Here is a 22,600-nt window from a genome sequence, read left to right on the forward strand (position 1 = left end):
CCAATAGAGAATCTTTAGAGGGAGCTCAAACTCCATGTTTCTCAGCGAAAGGCCAGAAACCTGACTGATCTAGAGAAGATCTGTGTGGAGGAGTGGGCCAAAATCCCTCCTGCAGTGTGTCCAAACCTGGTGAAAAACTACAGGAAACGTTTGACCTCTGTAATTGCAAACAAAGGCTACTGTACCAAATATTAACATTGACTTTCTCAGGTGTTCAAATACTTATTTGCAGCTGTATCATACAAATAAATAGTTAAAAAATCATATATTGTGATTTCTTGTTTTTTTTTTTTTTTTTTTTAGATTATGTCTCTCACAGTGGACATGCACCTACGATGACAATTTCAGACCCCTCCGTGTGTGTGTGTGTGTGTGTGTGTGTGTGTGTGTGTGTGTGTGTGTGTATATATATATATATATATATATATATATATATATATATATATATATATATATATATATATATATATATATATATAGTGTTGTGCTAGTTACTAAAAAATAGTAACTAGTTACAGTTACTAGTTACTTCATTCACAAAGTAACTTAGTTACTTTGTTGATTACTTACACTAAAAAGTAATGCGTTACTGTTAAAAGTAACTTTTTAGTTACTTTTTTAAAGAACCTTCTTTAATGTTCCCATTAATGCCCTTTTATGCGTTATGTTCTATACAAACACAAAACTGACTTAAACACAAAGTAATTTTTAAACACTATTTTATATAAGTCAGACCAACACAAACTGAATATATAACAAGGATTTCTGAAATAAATAACAAAACAAGCTGAATAATATATTCACAATCAAAAACTAAAGTGGCTTCTGCTGTACTGTTGAGCTCTTAAAAATGTTCCTTTCACAGCTTAAGTATGAAAACTATCAACAAAGTAGAACAGAACACCGGGTTAGCTTCTAGCATGGAGTTCCTGGAGGAGCTTGAACAGATTGTAGTTGCTGTTTATCGCAGTAGATACGACCTTCGAACCAGAAAGACACAGCTTACATTTGACTGAAATGTTTTTGTCTTCATGTTCAACTTACGTGAAATAATGAGCATATTTCCACTTTGAGAAACTCGTCTTGCTCTCGCCTCGACTCGCCATTACTGCCGCACAGACCTGATTAAACAGAGACATGCCCATGTCTTCTTCGTGTGTATACAGTGGTTCATCCACCAATCCTACAATGTGACGCTGCTGTAAACAGGTTAGGCTGTAGCCTACACTTCAGCCCAAATTTATTCATTTAATAAAAGTAACAGGTAACGCACCATATGGTAACGGTAACGAAGTTACTTAATTTATGGTATGTAATTTTTGAGCATTGAATTCTACATTTAGTCCCAATTTCCTCTTATAATTCCCTTCCACTCTTCTGGGAAGATGTTCCACTAGATTTTTGGAGTGTGCTTATGGATATTTGTGTTCATCAGCTACAAGGGTGTTACGAAAGGCGTACTGTTGTAGGTGATGAGATCAGGGTGCAGTCAGTGTTCCAATTTATCCCAAAGGTGTTTGGGAGGGATGAGATCAGAGCTCTATAGCAGGCCACTCAAGATCTTTCTCTCCAAAGCATGTAAACCAGATCTTCAAGGAGCTCACTTTGTGCACAGGGGCATTGCTATGCTGGAACAGGTTTGGGTTGACAAGTTCAAGTGAATGCAAAATTGTATTATAGCGCATCTAAAGACGTCCTGTACAATTGAGTGCCACCAGATTTGTGGTAACAGTTTGGAAAAGAACCACATATAGCAGGAAAGGTCGCGTGACCCAATACATTTGTGTATGTGTATATACAAACCCGATTCCAAAAAAGTTGGGACACTGTACAAATTGCGTCCCAAAAAAGGAATGCAATAATTTACAAATCTCATAAACGTATAGTTTATTCACAATAGAATATATATAACATATCAAATGTTGAAAGTGAAACATTTTGAAATGTCATGCCAAATATTGGCTCATTTTGGATTTCATGAGAACTACACATTCCAAAAAAGTTGGGACAGGTAGCAATAAGAGGCTGGAAAAGTTAAATGTACATATAAGGAACAGCTGGATGACCAATTTGCAACTTATTAGGTCAATTAGAAACATGAGTGGGTATAAAAAAGAGCCTCTCAGAGTGGCAGTGTGCCAAGGCTCATTTAAAATGGACTGTGGCAAATTGGAAAACTGTTCTATGGTCAGACGAATCAAAATTTGAAATTCTTTTTGGAAAATTGGGACACCATGTCATCCAGACTAAAAAGGATAAGGACAACTTAAGTTGTTATCAGTGCTCAGTTCAGATGCCTGCATCTCTGATGGTATGGGGTTGCATGAGTGCATGTGGCATAGGCAGCTTACACATCTTGAAAGGCACTATCAATGCTGAAAGGTATATCCAAGTTTTAGAACATGTGCTCCCATCCAGACGTCATCTCTTTTAGGGAAGACCTTGCATTTTCCAATATGACAATGCCAGACCACATACGGCATTAATTACAAAATCATGGCTGCTTAGAAGTAGAATCCAGGTACTGAACTGGCCAGCCTGCAGTCCGGATCCTTCACCCATAGAAAACATTTGCCGCATCATAAGGAGGAAGATGCGACAAAGAAGACCTAAGACAGTTGAGCAACTAGAAGCCTGTATTAGACAAGAATGGGACAACATCCTATTCCTAAACTTGAGCAACTTGTCTCCTCAGTCCCCAGATGTTTGCAGACTGTTATAAAAAGAAGAGGGGATGCCACACAGTGGTAAGCATGGCCTTGTCCCAACTTTTTTGAGATGTGTTGATACCATGAAGTTTAAAATCAAATTATTTTTCCCTTAAAATTATACATTTTCTCAGTTTAAACATTTGATATGTCATTTATGTTGTATTATGAATAAAATGTTGAAATTCGAAACTTTCACATCATTGCATTCTGTTTTTATTCACAATTTGTACAGTGTCCCAACTTTTTTGGAATCGGGTTTGTATATATATATATATATATATATATATATATATATATATATATATATATATATATATATATATATACATATACATATATATATATATATATATATATATATATATATATATATATATATATATATAGGTAAATGTATATATGTATATATATATATATATATATATATATATATATATATATATATATATATATATATATACATTTGCCTATATATATATATATATATATATATATATATATATATATATATATATATATATATATATATATATATATATATACATTTACCTATTTATGTTTATTTATTTGCAACTCAAAATTATTATGATGTTTTACAAATGACAAATTTAAGGTGAGTTATCTTGTGCATTTTATTGAAATGTAAATACGAAGTTTATCATTTATTCTTTACCTGTAGAGCAGTTCTCCAACATATAGAAACTATCTGACTAAACTTTAGATTTCAAATGACAGCTATATACTACAGAAATTAAGAACATTAAGAACATCCTTATTTAAAAAAAATAGCAACATGTGGCAGCATCCCTTATGTAAAAGACAAACAAAATTGTAGGGAAAAAAACTTAAAACATTAAAATGTCTCATGAAAAGAAAGATATAACAATAAAATGTTAGATTACCTGTATGTGTTTTCTCAAATTTGACGGCGAATTCTTGAAAGCCAGCACTTTTTTACACCGATAATTTTGAACAGCTCCCTTATATATTGCCATGGGTGTTGAGGAATGTCTTTGTTTTTATTTATTTTCACACCAGCGACTCCCTCTGAATTCACATTAACCATTCCTCTTATTGCCTTGCTCATTGTAAGCTCCACTTGCCTACGTCTACGTCTGATAGCCATGAAATAATACACCAGTAATTTAATAAGAAAAGCCACGCAATGAAGGGTTGATAGGCTGGAAACAGCGCAAATGAAAAGAAATAATACTAAAAGTAACGAGGCTGTTTTTGAAAATGTAAGAAGTAGAAAGTACAGATATTTGTGTAAAAATTTACTGAGTAAAAGTAAAAAGTTAAAATAGTTGAAAAATAAATAGTGGAATAAAGTACTGATACCAGAAAAATCTACTTAAGTACAGTAACGAAGTTACTTCCCACCTCTGCAGATGGTTCACAGAACTTTGTTATTTTTACAAAACACATTTATTTGACTTACTAAATATCAAGGACAAATCCTCTCCAACATTGTCTTGTGTCATAATATCAGGGTGGGGAATATCAGGATAACAGCATGTATTTTCCAAAGATATGGATTATGCACTTTTACAGTATAAGACAATTGTCCTTTTTAGAGATAACAATACAAGTTTTCGACTTTTCCTCTCTGTACTGATAATTCAAGACCAGCACTGAGTTACCTAAGTAAAACTATCTGTGTCTGGAGTGTATCATCAACAAGTTGCAGTAGATCCTGGCTTGTTTACAATTTGTAATGTATAAAAAGCATATCAGGAGTTTCTCTTGTTGTGCTGTTTGAGGTATCTATTTACTGCTGTAAGAATGTGTCCAACTGCTGTTGAAGTGGGGTTGGCTCCTTATAGGATTTCAGTGAACGCATCAATGACTGCACAATTTGTCCAGACCATTTGGGCTAGTGTAAAATGGAGCACAGGCATGCAGAGCTTAATGCCATTAATTTTTAACAAAGAGGTGATCCCAAATTATATTTTCCATTTTCACTTGCCATATTTTTAAGTATGCTGTTACGATTGAATGATGCTTATGGTTCTTGAATGGTCTTGAATGAGTCCTTTGACCACACTTCCTGGACTCAATAAATTTTTTCTGGGACAATGATTTGATTTCTCCTTGTTAGTAAGTGTTCCTATTTTAGTTAATGCATGGTGAAGGAAATTAATCCTGTGGACACCATGATCATCACATGCAAAAGATAGTGTCTAATCTGGTTTCAGTTTGAATGTCTGCAAAAAGCTTTTACATGTATTATGAAGTAAGCTTCTACTGAGTCCTTTTTGTGCAATACATACAGAGGCAAATGAGCTAACTAGTCAGTGATTCCAGCAGATCAGTAGCATTTTTTACCGGATTGTGCCGGAGTTAGCTCTGGTGTCTAGCGACAGCCCTGGATAGAGTGGCATTGATGAGTAAGTTGATGGCTGGTCTAATGACAAAGTAAAATAATGTCTAAATAAGTAGATATGTAAATTCCTGACTCTGAAAAGCACTTTCATGACTCATTTCATGTTCAAGTTCGTTCATACTGTTCAGAAAATAGTTCCTTTGGTTTGTGCTGAGCCAAAAGACCCAGTTCTCACAGAATCAGTAACGCTCTCATTCAGATTTATTAAGTTTTGCTCAGTAAGAGATAAGTCCATCCAATTATATTTTTTTTACACATGCATTTACAACATGAATTCTAATATTTGCTCCATTAAATTGTAGTTATTTATCCCCAACAGTTTATTCTCTTCATTTCATAGCGTTTATCTTGGCTGCACTGCTTTTTGTCCAATCAGATTTTAACCTCTATGTGCCATCATGTCAATCTAATCTGCCCAGGGCCTTCAAAGTCTGTTCAGCTGGTGTTTTTACCATAGACTCCTTAAGAATTTAGCTCTGTTACTTTAACCAATCAGATTTCATATTCGCCTCATAAGGGAATACATATATATAATATAAAATATGTGACCGTTTGAATGTCTTTAAAATGAAGACAAATAGACATGCATAAATAATGGGTGCATTTTAAATCCGAAAAAGCACAGTTGAGTGGGGCACTTTGATTCCTTTCCTATCTGTAGGCTGGGTGGCTAGAAAGGTGGAGTAGTCGGTTATTTTTTTATTTCTAATACCTTTAACCAAAGGTTTTATATATATATATATATATATATATATATATATATATATATATATATATATATATATATATATATATATATATATAAACAGAAATCAAATTAATCCGGCTAATTGAAGGTGAAATGGCATATTTTTTGCATAATTAGATTGATGAGATTTGGATCATTTTTGTCTAGTTTCACACACACACACACACACACACACACACACAGCGCAGTCGCAGTAAACCTTGTAGGAATAGCTGTTCCGTGATCGTGGGGTTGGGCCGTTAAAAGCGAACTGAGTCTTTAAGAATTTTTAATGTCCGCCATGTTGGCTATGGCGTACTGTGCCAGAAAAAGGGACCGGACCTACTGGTAAAAGTATACCGAGAGAGCGCGAACGAGAGCCGGGCCTTCCCGGTTTCGCTCGCACCGCAATATTATACCTACACTCAATCCAAACTTAATCTCCGGAATAACGCAATAAAATGAGAGCTGTATTCATATCACTTGTGAACACTAGCAGATCGGATACATTCATGCTGCAACTTGTGTTATGAAAAAATGAGTAAATTGTATTTTCGTGCACGGGCGCTGGACGCTTCTAAGCCTCTACCCGTCTTCCGTTGTATTGGATTTACCCGATTTGCACGAATATGTATCTGTTAATCGGGCTGTGCCACATATGCCAACGGGGATGGAAAAAGAGGAGGAATCGGTACGTTTTGGTGCTTGCGTTAATACATTTATTCTCACAATTCGGTGTGCGCCCTTGTTTGTCTGCGCTGGTTTGCGTAAAATGGCCGGCATTATATACCATCGAAATAACTCCCGTGTTCATGTAATGGTATTAAATTAACTATAGAAATTTAGCCTGTAATCAAAGGTAATTCAATTAATTACACCATGGTCATATGGCTAAGGTATAAAAACAGATTCTGTCGAAAACAAAGAAGTCATGTGACCACGAGCATGTCCACCATTTTCTTTATTTTATTTTTGCAGGCGGTGCAGCCCTGTGTCAAATTCAAATAAAGCAATAAAATTCACAAGCACATAAATATGATCAAAACATGAAAACATCTAGCAAATTCAAGATAAAATGTGAATAAAAAAAGATTAATTCTGGACCATGAAGATTGAAGATTTTCTGTACAGCTTTTATTGCTTTTTTTTATTTTGATATTTTGCCCCCTTTTTACAAGAGGTGGTGGGTCTTAACCCTCATAAGGTCTTCGTTTCCTGTTTACAAATCTGGTCTTTGGGGTCTATATGACCCCAACAATTGATAGAGAAATTATACAAAAAATATACATTTTTAATTATACAAATAATATATATATATTTTTTGTTTACTTCTCATCTATTCATTAATGCTGTGTTTTGGGAGATATGAAGTACTTTTGTACCTATTTACCACACAATTCCTCAACTACACCATAAGCTTGCATATGAAATATTAATTTTTTATGAAAAAATCACTTAAATGATGATATAAATTTAATTAAAATTGTTTCTGGATATTGATCTAGGTGTTGTGTGTAGAAGTACGCCATCTACTGGTTAGAGATAAACCTAAATTCTTTGCAGTTTAAGAAAGAAATAGTTTTGACCAGCAGAGGCAATAGAGAGCCATTCATTTTACTGCATGTGGCCAACTGCTTGTATTACAACTTTTGAAATATATTTTGTGAATTTATATATATATACACATAAGAAAGGACATTTAAAATAATTATTTTTTAAAATAGTAGAATATTTGTAGTTTTGATGCATTTTGAAATGTTTACAAAATGCCACAGAAATTTGACAGAAAAATGCCACCTAAATGCCACCTAAGACACACCTAAAGGACAAGACTTGGAATCAGATTTTAGTTGCATATTGTTGTGTGCATTATTTTAATGAACAAAGTGTAAAAATAAATAATTAACTTTAGAATGCAAAAGAAATTAAATAAATAATATGTAAACAAAAGCAATATGAGGGAACATCTAATAACAATAAAAAAATTTTCAATAACATTCTGAACACTGAACATAAAAGCAATATCAAGCTACAAAAAATATGTAAAACAAATTGTAAAACAATAATCAGTCCACGCACATCTGGCACAGGAACACTGTGTGAGCAGCACAAATGGCTCTTTTGCAGTTTGTGCACTGCTTGTCAGTTTTGGTGTCCTTTGCCCGTGGACAAACCTGACACCGTTTTCTCTTTGGGGGTGGATCAGTGGAGGGCCCTGGCTCGTTGGACGAATGCTGTTGTTGTCTCTTCAGAATCACTGCAGAGGCTGGTGTACGAGGCATGTGTTGTCGTCGCTCCATCAGAGGGGACACCAGAGCTTTTCCCAGCTGCTCTAGAAAGAGCCTCCTTTTCATACTCTTCCCTCTCTCCCATGATGGATTGATTTCTCTCCACACCACAAAGGCATTTATGGCCGAAACATCGAGGATTGTGGAGAAGACAACCATTGGCCATCGATTAGTCTTTCGCTTGCAGCTGTAGCTTGAAACCATCTGCAATATTTCAAACACACACACACGAACAAATTAGTATATCTGCTAGCAAAAGAAATACCAATTACTAACTCAGCAACTTTGAAAATTAGCTAAACAATGCATCAAATAATACAATTTGTAAATACCTTGTCAAGGTTGTCAACTCCGCCTTTGCAGCGATTGTAGTCCAAGATGACCTCTGGCTTCTTGTCCTTCCTGTCACTGATTTTGTCATCCTTGTGACATGTGCTCATGAGCAGCACATTTTTATGCCTTTTGGGGCAATACGAAACAATAGTGTGTGTTTCATTAAACGCAAAAAGAGAAGAAAACACAGCTCGGTCTTCGGTGTGTGTGTGTGAGAGAGAGAGTGAGAGAATGCATGTGTGCATATGTATGTATGTACAGTGAGGAAAATAAGTATTTGAACACGCTGCTATTTTGCAAATTCTCCCACTTAGAAATCATGTAGGGGTCTGAAATTGTCATTGTAGGTGCATGTCCACTGTGAGAGACATAATCTAAAAAAAAAATTCCAGAAATCACAATATATGATTTTTAAACTATTTATTTGTATGATACAGCTGCAAATAAGTATTTGAACACCTGTCTATCAGCTAGAATTCTGACCCTCAAAGACCTGTTAGTCTGCCTTTAAAATGTCCACCTCCACTACATTAATTATCTTAAATTAGATGCACCTGTTTGAGGTCGTTAGCTGCATAAAGACACCTGTCCACCCCATACAATCAGTAAGAATCCAACTACTAACATGGCCGAAACCAAAGAGCTGTCCAAAGACACTAGAGACAAAATTGTACACCTCCACAAGGCTGGAAAGGGCTACGGGGAAATTGCCAAGCAGCTTCGTGAAAAAAGGTCCACTGCTGGAGCAATCATTAGAAAATAGAAGAAGCTAAACATGACTGTCAATCTCTCTCGGACTGGGGATCCATGCAAGATCTCACCTCGTGGGGTCTCAATGATCCTAAGGAAGGTGAGAATCAGCCCAGAACTACACGGGAGGAGCTGGTCAATGACCTGAAAAGAGCTGGGACCACTGTTTCCAAGGTTACCGTTGGTAATACACTAGGACGTCATGGTTTGAAATCATGCATGGCGCGGAAGGTTCCCCTGCTTAAACCAGCACATGTCCAGGCACGTCTTAAGTTTGCCAATGACCATTTGGATGATCCAGAGGAGTCATGGGAGAAAGTCATGTGGTCAGATGAGACCAAAATAGAACTTTTGGGTCATAATTCCACTAAACGTGTTTGGAGGAAGAAGAATGATGAGTACCATCGCAAGAACACCATCCCTACTGTGAAGCATGGGGGTGGTAGCATCATGTTTTGGGGGTGTTTTTCTGCACATGGGACAGGGCGACTGCACTGTATTAAGGAGAGGATGACCGGGGCCATGTATTGATAGATTTTGGGGAACAACCGCCTTCCCTCAGTTAGAGCATTGAAGATGGGTCGAGGCTGGGTCTTCCAACATGACAATGACCCGAAGCACATAGCCAGGATAACCAAGGCGTGGCTCTGTAAGAAGCATATCAAGGTTCTGGCGTGACCTAGCCAGTCTCCAGACCTAAACCCAATAGAGAATCTTTGGAGGGAGCTCAAACTCCGTGTTTCTCAGCAACAGGCCAGAAACCTGACTGATCTAGAGAAGATCTGTGTGGAGGAGTGGGCCAAAATCCCACCTGCAGTGTGTGCAAACCTGGTGAAAAACTACAGGAAACGTTTGACTTCTGTAATTGCAAACAAAGGCTACTGTACCAAATATTAACATTGACTTTCTCAGGTGTTCAAATACTTATTTGCAGCTGTATCATACAAATAAATAGTTAAAAAAAATTATACATTGTGATTTCTGGATTTTTTTTTTAGATTATGTCTCTCACAGTGGACATGCACCTACGATGACAATTTCAGACCCCTCCATGATTTCTAAGTGGGAGAACTTGCAAAATAGCAGGGTGTTCAAATACTTATTTTCCTCACTGTATGTGTGCGTGCGTGCGTGCGTGCGTGCGTGTGTGTGTGTGTGTGTGTGCTTGTGTGTGCCTGTGTGTTTGTGTGCATGAATTAGGTCTTACCCTTTTATATCTTTGTTCTGCATTTGTGACTGATTTCCTTTGCCAGTTCTATAAAAATGCTGTGGCAGTACACACATACATGTGTGTGTTTGTTTGTGTGTGTCTTTGTGTGTGTGTGAGTGAGCATGTCTTTTCTACATCACATTTATGCTCTAGTAGTAGGCCTTCATTTCTGTGTGAAAATTTTCAGATTTATGCTGCATTTATAGATTTTTTTTGACAAATGAAGAAAAAATATTGAGTTTTTTTCACATTTCCCATTCATTTCAATGTGGGGTCATATTGACCCCGAAGACCAGAAGTGTAAACATTTTTTTTACATACCTTCAGAACAACCGAATCAAGCCCAGTTTTTTGTGTGTGTATAGATAGATTATGTAGGAAAAGTCACAAAATATTATTCCACTCAGATGAAGGGAACCCTTTTTTTTAATCAAGGAAAAGTCGATTGGGGTCATATAGACCCCAAGGACCGATTAAAGGTTAAGAAGGGGTTTGAATCAGTTTAAAGTTGGCAACCCTAACCCATTTCTCAATATAATAATGTTCAGATGGTGAATGAATAAGTTTATATTAACAAATATTTTAAATTAACTAATTGTTCACATTCACTTTAAAGTCCTGTTTGTGTAAAACATATGACTTCTGGTAATTGGCTGTAGTAAATAAAACAAAAGCGTCATTTATCCACTTTGGACATTGGTTCAACAAGAGTGAGAAAGGTGGAGCAATGCTTTGGTAAAGTTTTGTATTTGTGCATTTAACAATAATCCAGTTAATCAATGTGAATCAATATCTTACACAATAAAAATGTCACCCTCTCGAAGCTGATTAATGTAAGTTGTTCTTTTTCTTAAACTCAGCACCTGACAAATTACAGCAAAATGTAATGGCTCTGCTGGTGTCCTTTAAGCTAAAAAAAAAACAAAAAACAAAAAAAACCCATTTATGAACACCATTTGTTCATGTGTCTGTAGTGCAGGGCTGCAACTAATGATTATTTTGATAATTGATTAATTGGATGAAACCTTTTTTTTAATAAGGTGTTTTCCTTATTATAACTATATACAACTCTAATTCATGGTATTTATGTATATAGGGCTGCAACAACTAATCGATAAAATTGATAATTGATGATGAAATTTGTTGTCAACAAATACCATTATCGATTAGTTGGACTGCTCAAATTACAGGGTCAACCGGCAGCAGGAAAAAGTGTGCATCCCAAGTCATCCGAGTCATGTGAACATTTTATATTAAACGCAGAAAACTGTACATGGAAGTTATGCAAAGCTAAGCTTATGGCATGGAAGTAGCAAAGATGCACGAGCACATGAAAGTACAACACACTGGTGTCACAGATGAAGGAGAACAAAAATTGTATAAACCTCATCATGTGCAAATGGTATAGTTAATGAAGTGCTATTGTTTGAATTGTTTGTTTTCTAACTTCGGTACAGTCGCACTGGATCTGTTCTGGCATCTGTTCAGTAATCACCTCACTCGTGACATGATAGATTCAATTAAAACGATGCGAACAAACATTAAATCTAAAAGCAGCAAATAACAGCATCAACATAACAACATTCATCTTCCAGTCATTTCCAATGTAATGGCTTGTAATGCCAAGGGATGCTTCACTGGCAACACTTGTCTGTATATCAGCAGTTAAAGCCATTCTGCTGCTGTTGTATTAGGCAAATGCTATAAAAAGAGAATGAAACCGAGAAACGCAGCAAGCCAACAGTCTTAATTAAAAAGAACGGAAAAAATATGCATTGGTGTACAAATACCCTAAAAAAAAAAAAAATGTAATTGTTTACTGCTGCTGTTATTTGCTGCTTTTAGATTTAGCGTTTGTTCGCACTGTTTTAATTGAATCCATCAGTATGTTGTGATCGAGGTGATTGTGCAACCTGATGCTTGCAAGTCACGACAGATAAGATCCAGTGCGACTGTCCCAAAGTTATAGTTTACACAAAAGCACTTCATTAACTATATAATTTCCACTTGAGGATTATATATATATATATATATATATATATATATATATATATATATATATATATATATATATATATATATATATATATATATATATATATATATATATACAGTTTTTGCTTACCTTGCTGTTTCGCCTACATCCGTGACATCAGTGTGTTTTTGTTTTATGTGCTCGTGCATCACTGTGGTACTTCCATACCACACAAGCTCAGCTCTGCATAACTTGCAGGTTACAGTGTTCTTTGTTGCTTTTAATATAAAATGTTCCCATACCTTGGATGATTCGGGATGCACACTTTTTCCTGCTGCCAGGTTTACCTGTACTTTCTGCCATTTTGCTAGTCGCTGTGTTATCTTGCCCTCACACTAACCCATAACTTTAGCAGCCCAATTAATCAGTAACAAACTTAATTATCGATTATTATTAAGTTGTTGCAGCCCTAGTCTGTATATTTGTAAAACATCACAAAATGGGTGTTTCAGACAGTCTGCCACCATTTAAAAATAGAGAGGGAGAAACAGTGACAAAGACAAAGCTTAAAATGACTATGATCAGCTAAATACATTTTATTCATAGCATAATCTGCTTTACACCAATATGTACACATGGTTGACTTTTTCAAAAATATTATTATTATTTTTACTGATTTATTTTATTATGTAATGTACTGAAAGAGTCAAGTCAAGAAGCTGTTATTGTCATTTCGACCATATATAGCTGACGCAGTACACAGTGAAATGAAACAAATTCCTCCAGAACCCTGATGCTACATTAAACAACAATCACAGAAACAGAAAACAGAGGGCTAAGGACTAGTAAGTGTCCTCACCACATAAAGTGCATGTGTGCAACCTGGTGCAAACAGTGCATAGACAACACAAGACAGTGCAGGACAAAACACAAAATAGCTGAACAAAAGTGAAAAGTAGCCAAAATGTAAACAAAATATTGTGCAAAAGAGCAATATAGCAGAACTTCAGGAAAGATGTGCAAAAACGGCATGTAAACAGTTTAGGGTAATGAAGTGATGTAATGTGAGTGGTACTGAAGTCATGGGTGTGCGAAGTGAGTAGTGTGTGTTGAGTCCGGAAGAGTCACTGAAGTAAATAGTGAACAGAATCAAAAGATTTGATTTACTGTAATGAGCTGAATTTTCTTAAAGTACAATGAAGGCACTGCCCCTGGCATGGCACAACAAAGGAAATAATATTTAAATATTAATTAAAAATAATATTTAGTTAATACGAACTGATGCAGTCAGAGTAGCATTTGGCTACTCATTCTTAAACATTCATTTCAATATTGTATACTGCTGTCATGAAAAATGTTACTCCATGTTTTTTAATTATTGGCCTACATTAAGCAGACATCAACTAAGAACTTAGAAAACATGTAACCACTTCCAAAAATTAGGGATGCTGTGTAAAATGTAAAAAAAAAAAAAAAAAAAAAACCAACAATTATTAAAATATTTAACTCAGTCTTTATATGTATGGGTACTGAAGAAAAGTTGCTGGAGCTTTTTTTGGGCGGGAAAGGTATGATGTCACATTGTAACTGCTTACCAGTTCTGAGTCTTGATGTTTTTTTGGATTTTTTTGTTTCATGATACACCAAATGTTTCCAATTGGTGAAAAGTCTGGACTGCTGGTAGGCCAATGCAGCGTTCGACTTTTATACCATGATCCATGCAATATTTGGTTTAGCATTTTCTTGTTGAAATATGCAAAGCCTTTAATTTTAAACGCACTTAAGCCCAGAGAAGTCTGCAGTGTTTCTGGATCATACTTTAACCTGCATTTGTAAATATCATGGCAAACTGTGTTCACAGACAATGAATTCTGGAGGTGTTTCTGAACACATGCAGTGATTTTCATTACATACCCATTAGAGATTGACTGATTGATTGGCCAGCCAATTAATCAATTTGATTTTTGGAATTTTTTAATGTGTATATTCTGAACTTTTATTAGAAAACACAACTCTCCCATACCAGCAAGGGGCAGTTGTCTGTATTCGGCGTCCAAACAGGGAAACCAGAAGCATTAGAACTGTGAATATGGACCATTTAAACGGCCATCCGTTCATGTGAGGAAGTGACGTCTTTGGTCCTAGGATGTTTCTGGTTAGCTAACGTGCACAGTTATATTGCAACAGTTAGATATTGCGACAGTTTATTTTTCTTCCGATTAAAAATTTCAAAATTAAAACTAGGACCATGCTGTTCGTGCTCTCTCAGACCAGAAACTAACTTGCTGTCAGAAATTAAAGCTCAGGAGAACACAACAGTGTTATTAAAAGTTGTAGTACATCATTTACCTTAAATATCTTAGCTCTTCTGTTTAAAAAGTATTGGTTAGTTAGTTGTTATGACAGAGCCGTGCTATAAAAATGTCGCTACTGGAAATGCTTTAGAACCAGACATGCGCAGTATCCTCACAACACGTTTGTTATAGTTAACATCGTTAAAGTCTATTTATATAATATATATAATTATAATGTGTGTATGTATGTAAGTGTGTGTGTGTGTGTGTGTGTGTATATATATATATATATATATATATATATATATATATATATATATATATATATATATATATATATATATATATATATGTATATATATGTATATATATATATATATATGTATATATATATATATATATATATATACATATATATATATATATATATATATATATATATATACACACACACACACACACACACACATATATACATAAGTGTGTGTGTGAGCAGCAATCATTACTAACGGATTTGTGTAGCTTTTTCCAATCATGTCTGTTTAGTTGCAAAGACAATAGCAAGGACGACAACAAGCCTGTTCTGTTTTTTTTTTCCTTATGTGCTCATCCGCAAAGCTGAATAAACTATCGGAGTTCTCTTTCTCTGTGACGAGCTCTGCTATTGACTCAACATGCAGAATTGACTGAAAAACAGCTGACACAGTCCGACTAGAGCCAACAGTTCGGAAAAAACTAAAGCCGACCCATGCTGACACATTGATTTACAATTAAAAGAGTATCAGCATACTAATTAGCAGACTACACTCCTGGCAGTTATTGTGACAATGTGAAATAATGCATGGTTTCCATATGTAATTATTATTATTTTTTTGATTATTCTGAAACAAACACACAGTGTCAAATTTGGGTCTAATATCGAAGTTTATTTATCCTTATATTTTTTAACAGCTAATCCGAAAAGCCAGGCATGTCTGGTTCCCTTGGTTCAGCGTCAATTAACCTAATTAGATTATGCACCATCATTGCTTTTTTTTTATTTTATTTCTCTTACAGTTACTACCTAGTTCATGAGAAATGGCTATGCATCAATGTGTCAAAATGCAACAGGTGCTGGTAAAACTTTACAATATTTACATTTACTTTACATTAATATTTATATTTTTGCTACTCCATTTTTTTTTTCTATTTCACCAAATTTGGCTCATATCTTTTTGATAACTCCACAGCAATGTGCAGCAGCTATGCCACCCTACTGTCTATCATTCTTCCTAGAGTCAAGAACTTCTCCACTATTTGTGTTCAAAACATAACTTGTGAACTACAACAATTTAGGATACTGATTTAAGAATCATTAACAAATTTTAGATTTGATCAATTAAAAAGATTAAGTGCACATAGATTTAGCTTGTAACATTTGTTTTTTTAATTGTCTTTTGTTTTGTTTGTAATCTACAAGGTGAACTGGGTGTAAATAACTTGTTGAGCTAGGTTACTAGGCTAAAAAAAGATTACATGATCTTGTAACAATATATGGATTAGCGTATTGGGACAGCTAATTCAATTCAATTCATTTTTATTTGTATAGCGCTTTTAACAATGAACATTGTCTCAAAGCAGCTTTACACAGATAATGCGGTGATTAAAAATGAATATGTTCTTTATGAGTAAGTTTGTCCCTGATGAGCAAGCCGGTGGCGACTGGCGACTGTGGCAAGGAAAAACTCCCCGAGATGGCATAAGGAAGAAACCTTGAGAGGAACCAGACTCAAGAGGGAACCCATCCTCATCTGGGTTACACCGAATGTCCATTTGTGGCGGGTATACAATGTTGCGGGGTGCAGTGATGATGATCAAAAGCGAAGTGTATTTCTGAGTCAGTGTAGGAGACTGTTGACATCAGTGTAGGAGACTGTTGACATCCAATCCAGGCAGGCCTGGATGAAGTGGGAAGATCCACGGGGGGGAGAGGGGCAGGAACAGTGGTCACTGGAGCCTCAGGAGCATGTTTAACTCGACCGAGAGAGAGAGAGAGAGAGAGAGAGAGAGAGAGAGAGAGAGAGAGAGAAGAGGGTGACAGGAAGAGAAGGATATGGATTATTAAGTGTACCTATTGTTGCATGAGAGTTAAAGTCACTGTGCAGTTTGGACTCCGGCAAGACTCGCTATAGCAGCATAACTAAAAGGGAGAACCAGAAGGCAACACAGACATGAGGGATCTCTGGGATAAGAGACGACCCACCACACCACCATCAACAAACCTGAGTGAACACGTGAATGTGAGGGGACGACAGCGTACAAATATCCCAGTTCACCAAACACTCTATATCAATGTTCCCTCCAGATCTGAGCCTTTACCTGAGAAAAAATCTACTGATTAAAGGCTTGACTGAATAAATATGTTTTCAACCTCGACTTGAACACTGAGACTGTGTCTGAGTCCCGAACACTGATAGGAAGGCTGTTCCATAACTGCGGGGCTTTATAAGAGAAAGATCTGCCCCCTGCTGTAATCTTCATTATTGGAGGAACCAACAGATAGCCTGCACCTTTTGATCTAAGTAGGCGTGGAGGATCATACTGGTACAGAAGTTCACTCAGATACGGTGGTGCAAAACCATTAAGTGCTTTATATGTCAGTAGTAAAATTTTATAATCAATGCGAGATTTGATTGGGAGCCAGTGTAGACTGATTAATACAGGGGTGATGTGGTCATATTTCCTAGATCTAGTGAGGACTCTTGCTGCTGCATTCTGAACTAACTGAAGCTTATTTATGCACCTACTCGCACACCCAGACAGTAAAGCGTTACAGTAGTCTAATCTAGAAGTAACAAAAGCATGAACTAGTTTTTCTGCATCCTGTAACGACATCATATTTCTAATTTTAGCAATATTTCTAAGGTGAAAGAAGGCGATCCTGGTGATATTATTCACGTGAGCCTCAAAGGAAAGACTCGAGTCAATAATCACACCAAGGTCTTTGACAGCCGTACACGCTGAAACAGAAACACCATCCAGAGATGTTAGGTAATCGGAAAGTTTGCTTCTAGCTGCATGTGGTCCTAGTAAAAGTACTTCCGTCTTATCTGAGTTTAGCAGAAGAAAGTTATCGAGCATCCACTGTCTAATGTCCTTTACACATTTTTTAACATTGTTAAGCTGATCTCTCTCATCTGGCTTTGCTGAAATATATAGCTGTGTATCATCAGCATAGCAATGGAATCTAATACCATGTTTATGAATAATTTCTCCAAGAGGCAGCATATATAAAGAGAAAAGCAGAGGGCCTAAGACAGATCCTTGAGGAACACCAAACTTTACCTCAGAGAGTGTGGAGAACTCACCATTAACATCAACAAACTGATAGCGATCAGTCAAATAAGACCTGAGCCAAGAGAGAGCTGTTCCCTTTATTCCAACAACGTTCTCAAGTCTAGCAAGTAGTATAGTGTGATCAATGGTGTCAAAAGCTGCACTAAGGTCGAGCAAAACAAGTAAGGAGACAAAACCCTGATCAGAGGCCAATAACAGGTCATTTACCACCTTAACTAGCGCCGTCTCTGTGCTATGATGAGGCCGAAATCCTGACTGATACATTTCAAAAATATTATTCATAAGTAGGTGTGAGCATAACTGCTGTGCTACAACCTTTTCCAAAATTTTGGCTATGAAGGGGAGATTTGATATTGGTCTGTAGTTGGACAGCTGACATGGGTCAAGGTCAGGTTTCTTAATTAGGGGGTGGATAACTGCCAGTTTGAAGGATTTTGGTACAAAACCAGTGCTAATGGAAGAGTTTATTATTTTTAAAACAGGTTCAATTACCTCTGGAATGATCTGTTTAAAGAAACTTGTAGGCAAGGGATCGAGAATGCAGGTTGATGATTTTGATGAGGAAATTAATGAAATTAAGTCATTCTCGTGAATAGGAGTAAAACTTTGTAATTGATTGTCTGTTATAATTACACTGCTGTCTACAGGGTTACTTGTAAAATAATTTGGCTTTATATTAACCGTCTGGATTTTTTGCCTGATGTTTTCAATTTTATTATTAAAAAAGTTCATGAAATCATTAGTACCTAATGATGGTGTGCATGTGAGTGCAGTGCTTTTATTCCCTGTTAATTTTGCTACCGTGCTGAATAAAAATCTAGGATTATGCTTGTTATTTTCTATGAGGGTGGAGAAATATGCTGATCTAGCAGCACTAAGAGATTTTCTATAAATTAGGAGGCTCCCCTTCCATGCTATTTGAAATACTGTTAATTTTGTTTGACGCCATTTACGTTCTAATTTTCGAGTGGTCTGTTTTAAGGTGCGTGTATGATCATTATACCACTGTGCTAATTTTTTCTCCCTGATCATTTTGGTCTTAAGGGGAGCTACATCATCTAGGGTATAACGTAATGTTGATTCTAGGTGTTTAGTGGCCCAGTCGAGCTCTGCAGGGTCAGACGGAGATCTATCTAATATCGTAATTTCTGGAAGATTGTTAATAAAACGCGCTGTTGTAGCTGACGTGAAAGTACGCTTAACACGATAACGTGGTGAAGTAGTAATGCAATGACTGAGGCAAATTTTAAAAGAGATGAGATAATGGTCTGAAATAGCTTCAGACTGTGGAATTATGACTACGTTTTTTATTTTTAATCCAAATGTTAACAACAAATCGAGAGTGTGTCCACCACTATGAGTGGGTCCTATAACCTTCTGATTAATTCCAACTGAATCTAGAATGGACACAACAGCTGCTCTTAAGGAGTCTTCCTGATGATCAAAATGAATGTTAAAATCACCAACAATTAATGCTTTGTCTAGAGAAGTAACTAAATTTGTGATGAAATCTGCAAATTCTATGAGAAAATCAGAGTAGGGCCCTGGGGGTCTATAAATAATAATGAGTGGAATTGTCTGACTGGACCTGCTTTCAGACACTGAATATTTTATGCTGGTGTAAAGAACTTCAAATGTTTTACATTTGTGTTTAGTCTTTTGTGTGACGCTTAGATTATTATTATAAATAGCTGCGACTCCGCCTCCTCTGCCATTTAGACGGGGTTGGTGTATGTAACTATACCCAGGAGGACTCGCTTCATTTAATGCTAAATATTCATTTGGTTTAATCCATGTTTCTGTCAAACACATTATTTTAAACTCCTGGTCGGTAATAATTTCGTTTACATTAAGCGCTTTAGACGTGAGAGATCTAATATTCAGCAATCCTATCTTTAGATCAGAGGTGCTGGCTGTGCGTTCAGTCCTATTTAATTTTATGTTAATCAGGTTACTAAAACAGACTTTCTGAGAATTCCTATATGTTGGTTTCGCTCGGGGGACAGACACAGTCTCAATTTGGTGGATCCTGAGTAACGACTCTGTGCAGCTAGCAGACGGTCGGTTTAGCCTGTCTGTCTGCTCCCTGGCCTTGGCTCTAGACAGTCACTTGTTAACTAGTGCTGTTCTGAGACTATGACCTATACTACAAGAAATGAGAGCAGCACCTTCCCGAGTGGGATGGACACCGTCCCGCCCTAACAGGCCAGCCTTGCCCTCAAAAATGCTCCAATTATTAATGAAGCCCACATTATTTTTGGAGCACCACTCGGACATCCAGCAGTTCAGCGACCATAACCTGCTGTAGGCTACATCGCCACGTCGTATTGGGATGGGGCCAGAGCATATTACAGCATCGGACATTGCCTTCGCTAATTTACACACCTCTATAATATTACTCTTAGTAACCTCTGACTGTCGAAGGCGTATATCATTAGCTCCTGTGTGAAAAACTATCTTAGAGAACCTATGCTTTCCTAAGAATCTAAGCTGACCTGCTATGTCCGGCGCCCTGGCTCCCGGTATACACATGACCTGTGCTGCTGGTGCCCCTAAAGGTCTAGCTAATTTCACGTGCCTCAGAATGGAGTCTCCTAAAACCAGAGCTCTTTCAGGTTTCTCAGCGGGTGCTTCACTGAGGAGAGCAAACCTGTTGGACACGTGAAGCGGAGAGGAATGGTGCTCCCGTGGGCGAGCCTTAGCGTTAGCTTTGGCTTTGCGAATATGCTGCCGAGTCGTCACCCATTCGCCCTGCTGCAAGGGCTCTAATGCCGGAGTCGGGGGAATATTAACTTCACCTAGGGCATCCAGACTTTCCCCTGCAGAACCTGGACTGCTCTCGCACTCACTACTTCTCTCTAGACTCTGGATGCGCTCCTCTAATGCTAAGATCTTCTCCGTCAAAGAGCAAACTAGCTTACACTTCTTACAGATTAAATTATCGCTAACAACGGAGAGAGACTGACTAAACATGTCACACTTCACACACTGAATGAACTGGATGTTCGCCATAGCAGAGAAATTACGTACCCTTAATGTGGTTAATGTACTGTGTGTTCGTAGTTCTGGTGGGAATATCCTCCACGCACTGCTTTCAAATTCTCAAACAGGGATAAAAGCGCTCTTCCGAAAGCAAAAATACACGAGACGGAGCTGCTTCCAGCTTGGTGCGCTTGACGTTCCCTTCCGGGTTTTGGTTTTAGCTAACCATTATTCCAATCAAGACTGCCATTGCATTCCATTATTATTAAGTTGCATTATTCTGGAGAGTTTTTTGTAGAAATTCTTGCCTATTCTTACAGTAAGGCATTTATGAGGGGAGAGACTGATAATGGACAAGAAGGCCTGACTTGCAATGTCAGTTTCAGTTAATCATAAGGTGTTTGATAGGGTTTGGCTCAGGACTCTGATTTAGACATGTCTTTATGAACACTGCTTTTTGCCCAATGGCACAGTCATGCTGTAATAAAACCTTCACACTGTTCCCACAAAGTTGGAAGCATTGTCCAAAATGTCATGGTATGCTAAGAGTCTAAATAATGTGATGCAACCCTTTATAGGATCTTGGAGTTTTATATTGCATGCACACTATAGACACAGTTGTGGAAACCTGACCATGAAGTTCATGTGTGCTGTTTAAACATCATATAGTTCCAATTTGCAGTTGTAATAACATCTACTCTACTGGAGAGATTGACTACTGGAGAGATTGACACTTGACTTTGGTTGTGGAGATTTGTGCTCATTCAGCCAAAAGGGCTTTACTATAGTCAGGTACTCATGTAGGGTGATGAGGCCTGAGGTGCAGGTAATCCAATTAATTGCAAAATTAGTCCAATTAATACCAAAGGTGTTCAGTAGCATTGAATTCAGAGCTCAAGTGCAGGCCACAAAAGATCGTCCACTCCAACCCATGTACACCATATCTTCATGATCATGAATTGAGGACTGAACCACTTTATAAAATAGTTTTTCAGCACATCCTAATGACAGTTTCAGTGGGGTTAAGCTTCATGTGCCAGAATGATTCCTTATGTCTCCTGAAAGTTTTTTTCACAATTCGAGTCCAGCAAATTATTGTACTTTCTGTGATCATTTGCCTTTTAACAACAGGTCTCTGCCATTAGGAAAAAAAAAAGTTGATTTATAAAAAAAAATTACTCTGTACTGAACGGTTGTGACCCAGCCATTAGGGTTGCACAAGCCACTGCACTCTAAGTGCCAGTCACCAGCCTGGATAAATGGGAAGGGTCGGGTTAGGAAGGGCATCTAGCCTGAAACGTGCCAAATCAAATATGCCAATCACATAACTGAATTCCATACTAAATTTGTCGAGACCTGGGTTACCAACGACCGCCACAGGTATTGTTAGCCAACAGGGTACCAGTGGAAATTGGGCTACTGTTGTCATAAGAAGGAGAAGGGAAAGACGTCTACAGAGACAGCAAGGAAAGGAGAAGTGGAGGAGAGTGGAGGTTCGGGTGGGTACTTTAAATGTTGGTACTATGATTGGTAAAGGGAGAGAGGTAGCTGAAATGATGGAACAGATAAAGGTAGATATGTTTAGTGTTCAGGAAAACAACTGGAAGG

General features: G+C 37.0%; 1 protein-coding gene across 1 annotated transcript in view; it reads left to right on the forward strand.

The window, feature by feature from the left end:
* Nucleotides 1–6,040: 6,040 nt before the first annotated feature.
* The window catches only part of LOC310717077 (enhancer of polycomb homolog 1-like), a gene marked incomplete at its 3' end in the record, with an annotated part of 33,399 nt that continues 16,839 nt past the window's right edge, over nucleotides 6,041–22,600 (forward strand). The window contains 2 exon segments of the mRNA XM_083524758.1: nucleotides 6,041–6,427; nucleotides 6,429–6,515. Of these exon segments, the coding sequence (XP_083380884.1) occupies nucleotides 6,362–6,427; nucleotides 6,429–6,515 (153 nt within the window). The 5' untranslated portion in view covers nucleotides 6,041–6,361.

The sequence above is a fragment of the Silurus aristotelis genome (assembly GCF_946808225.1).
Source record: "Silurus aristotelis genome assembly, chromosome: 22".
NCBI classification, from domain to species: Eukaryota; Metazoa; Chordata; class Actinopteri; order Siluriformes; family Siluridae; genus Silurus; species Silurus aristotelis.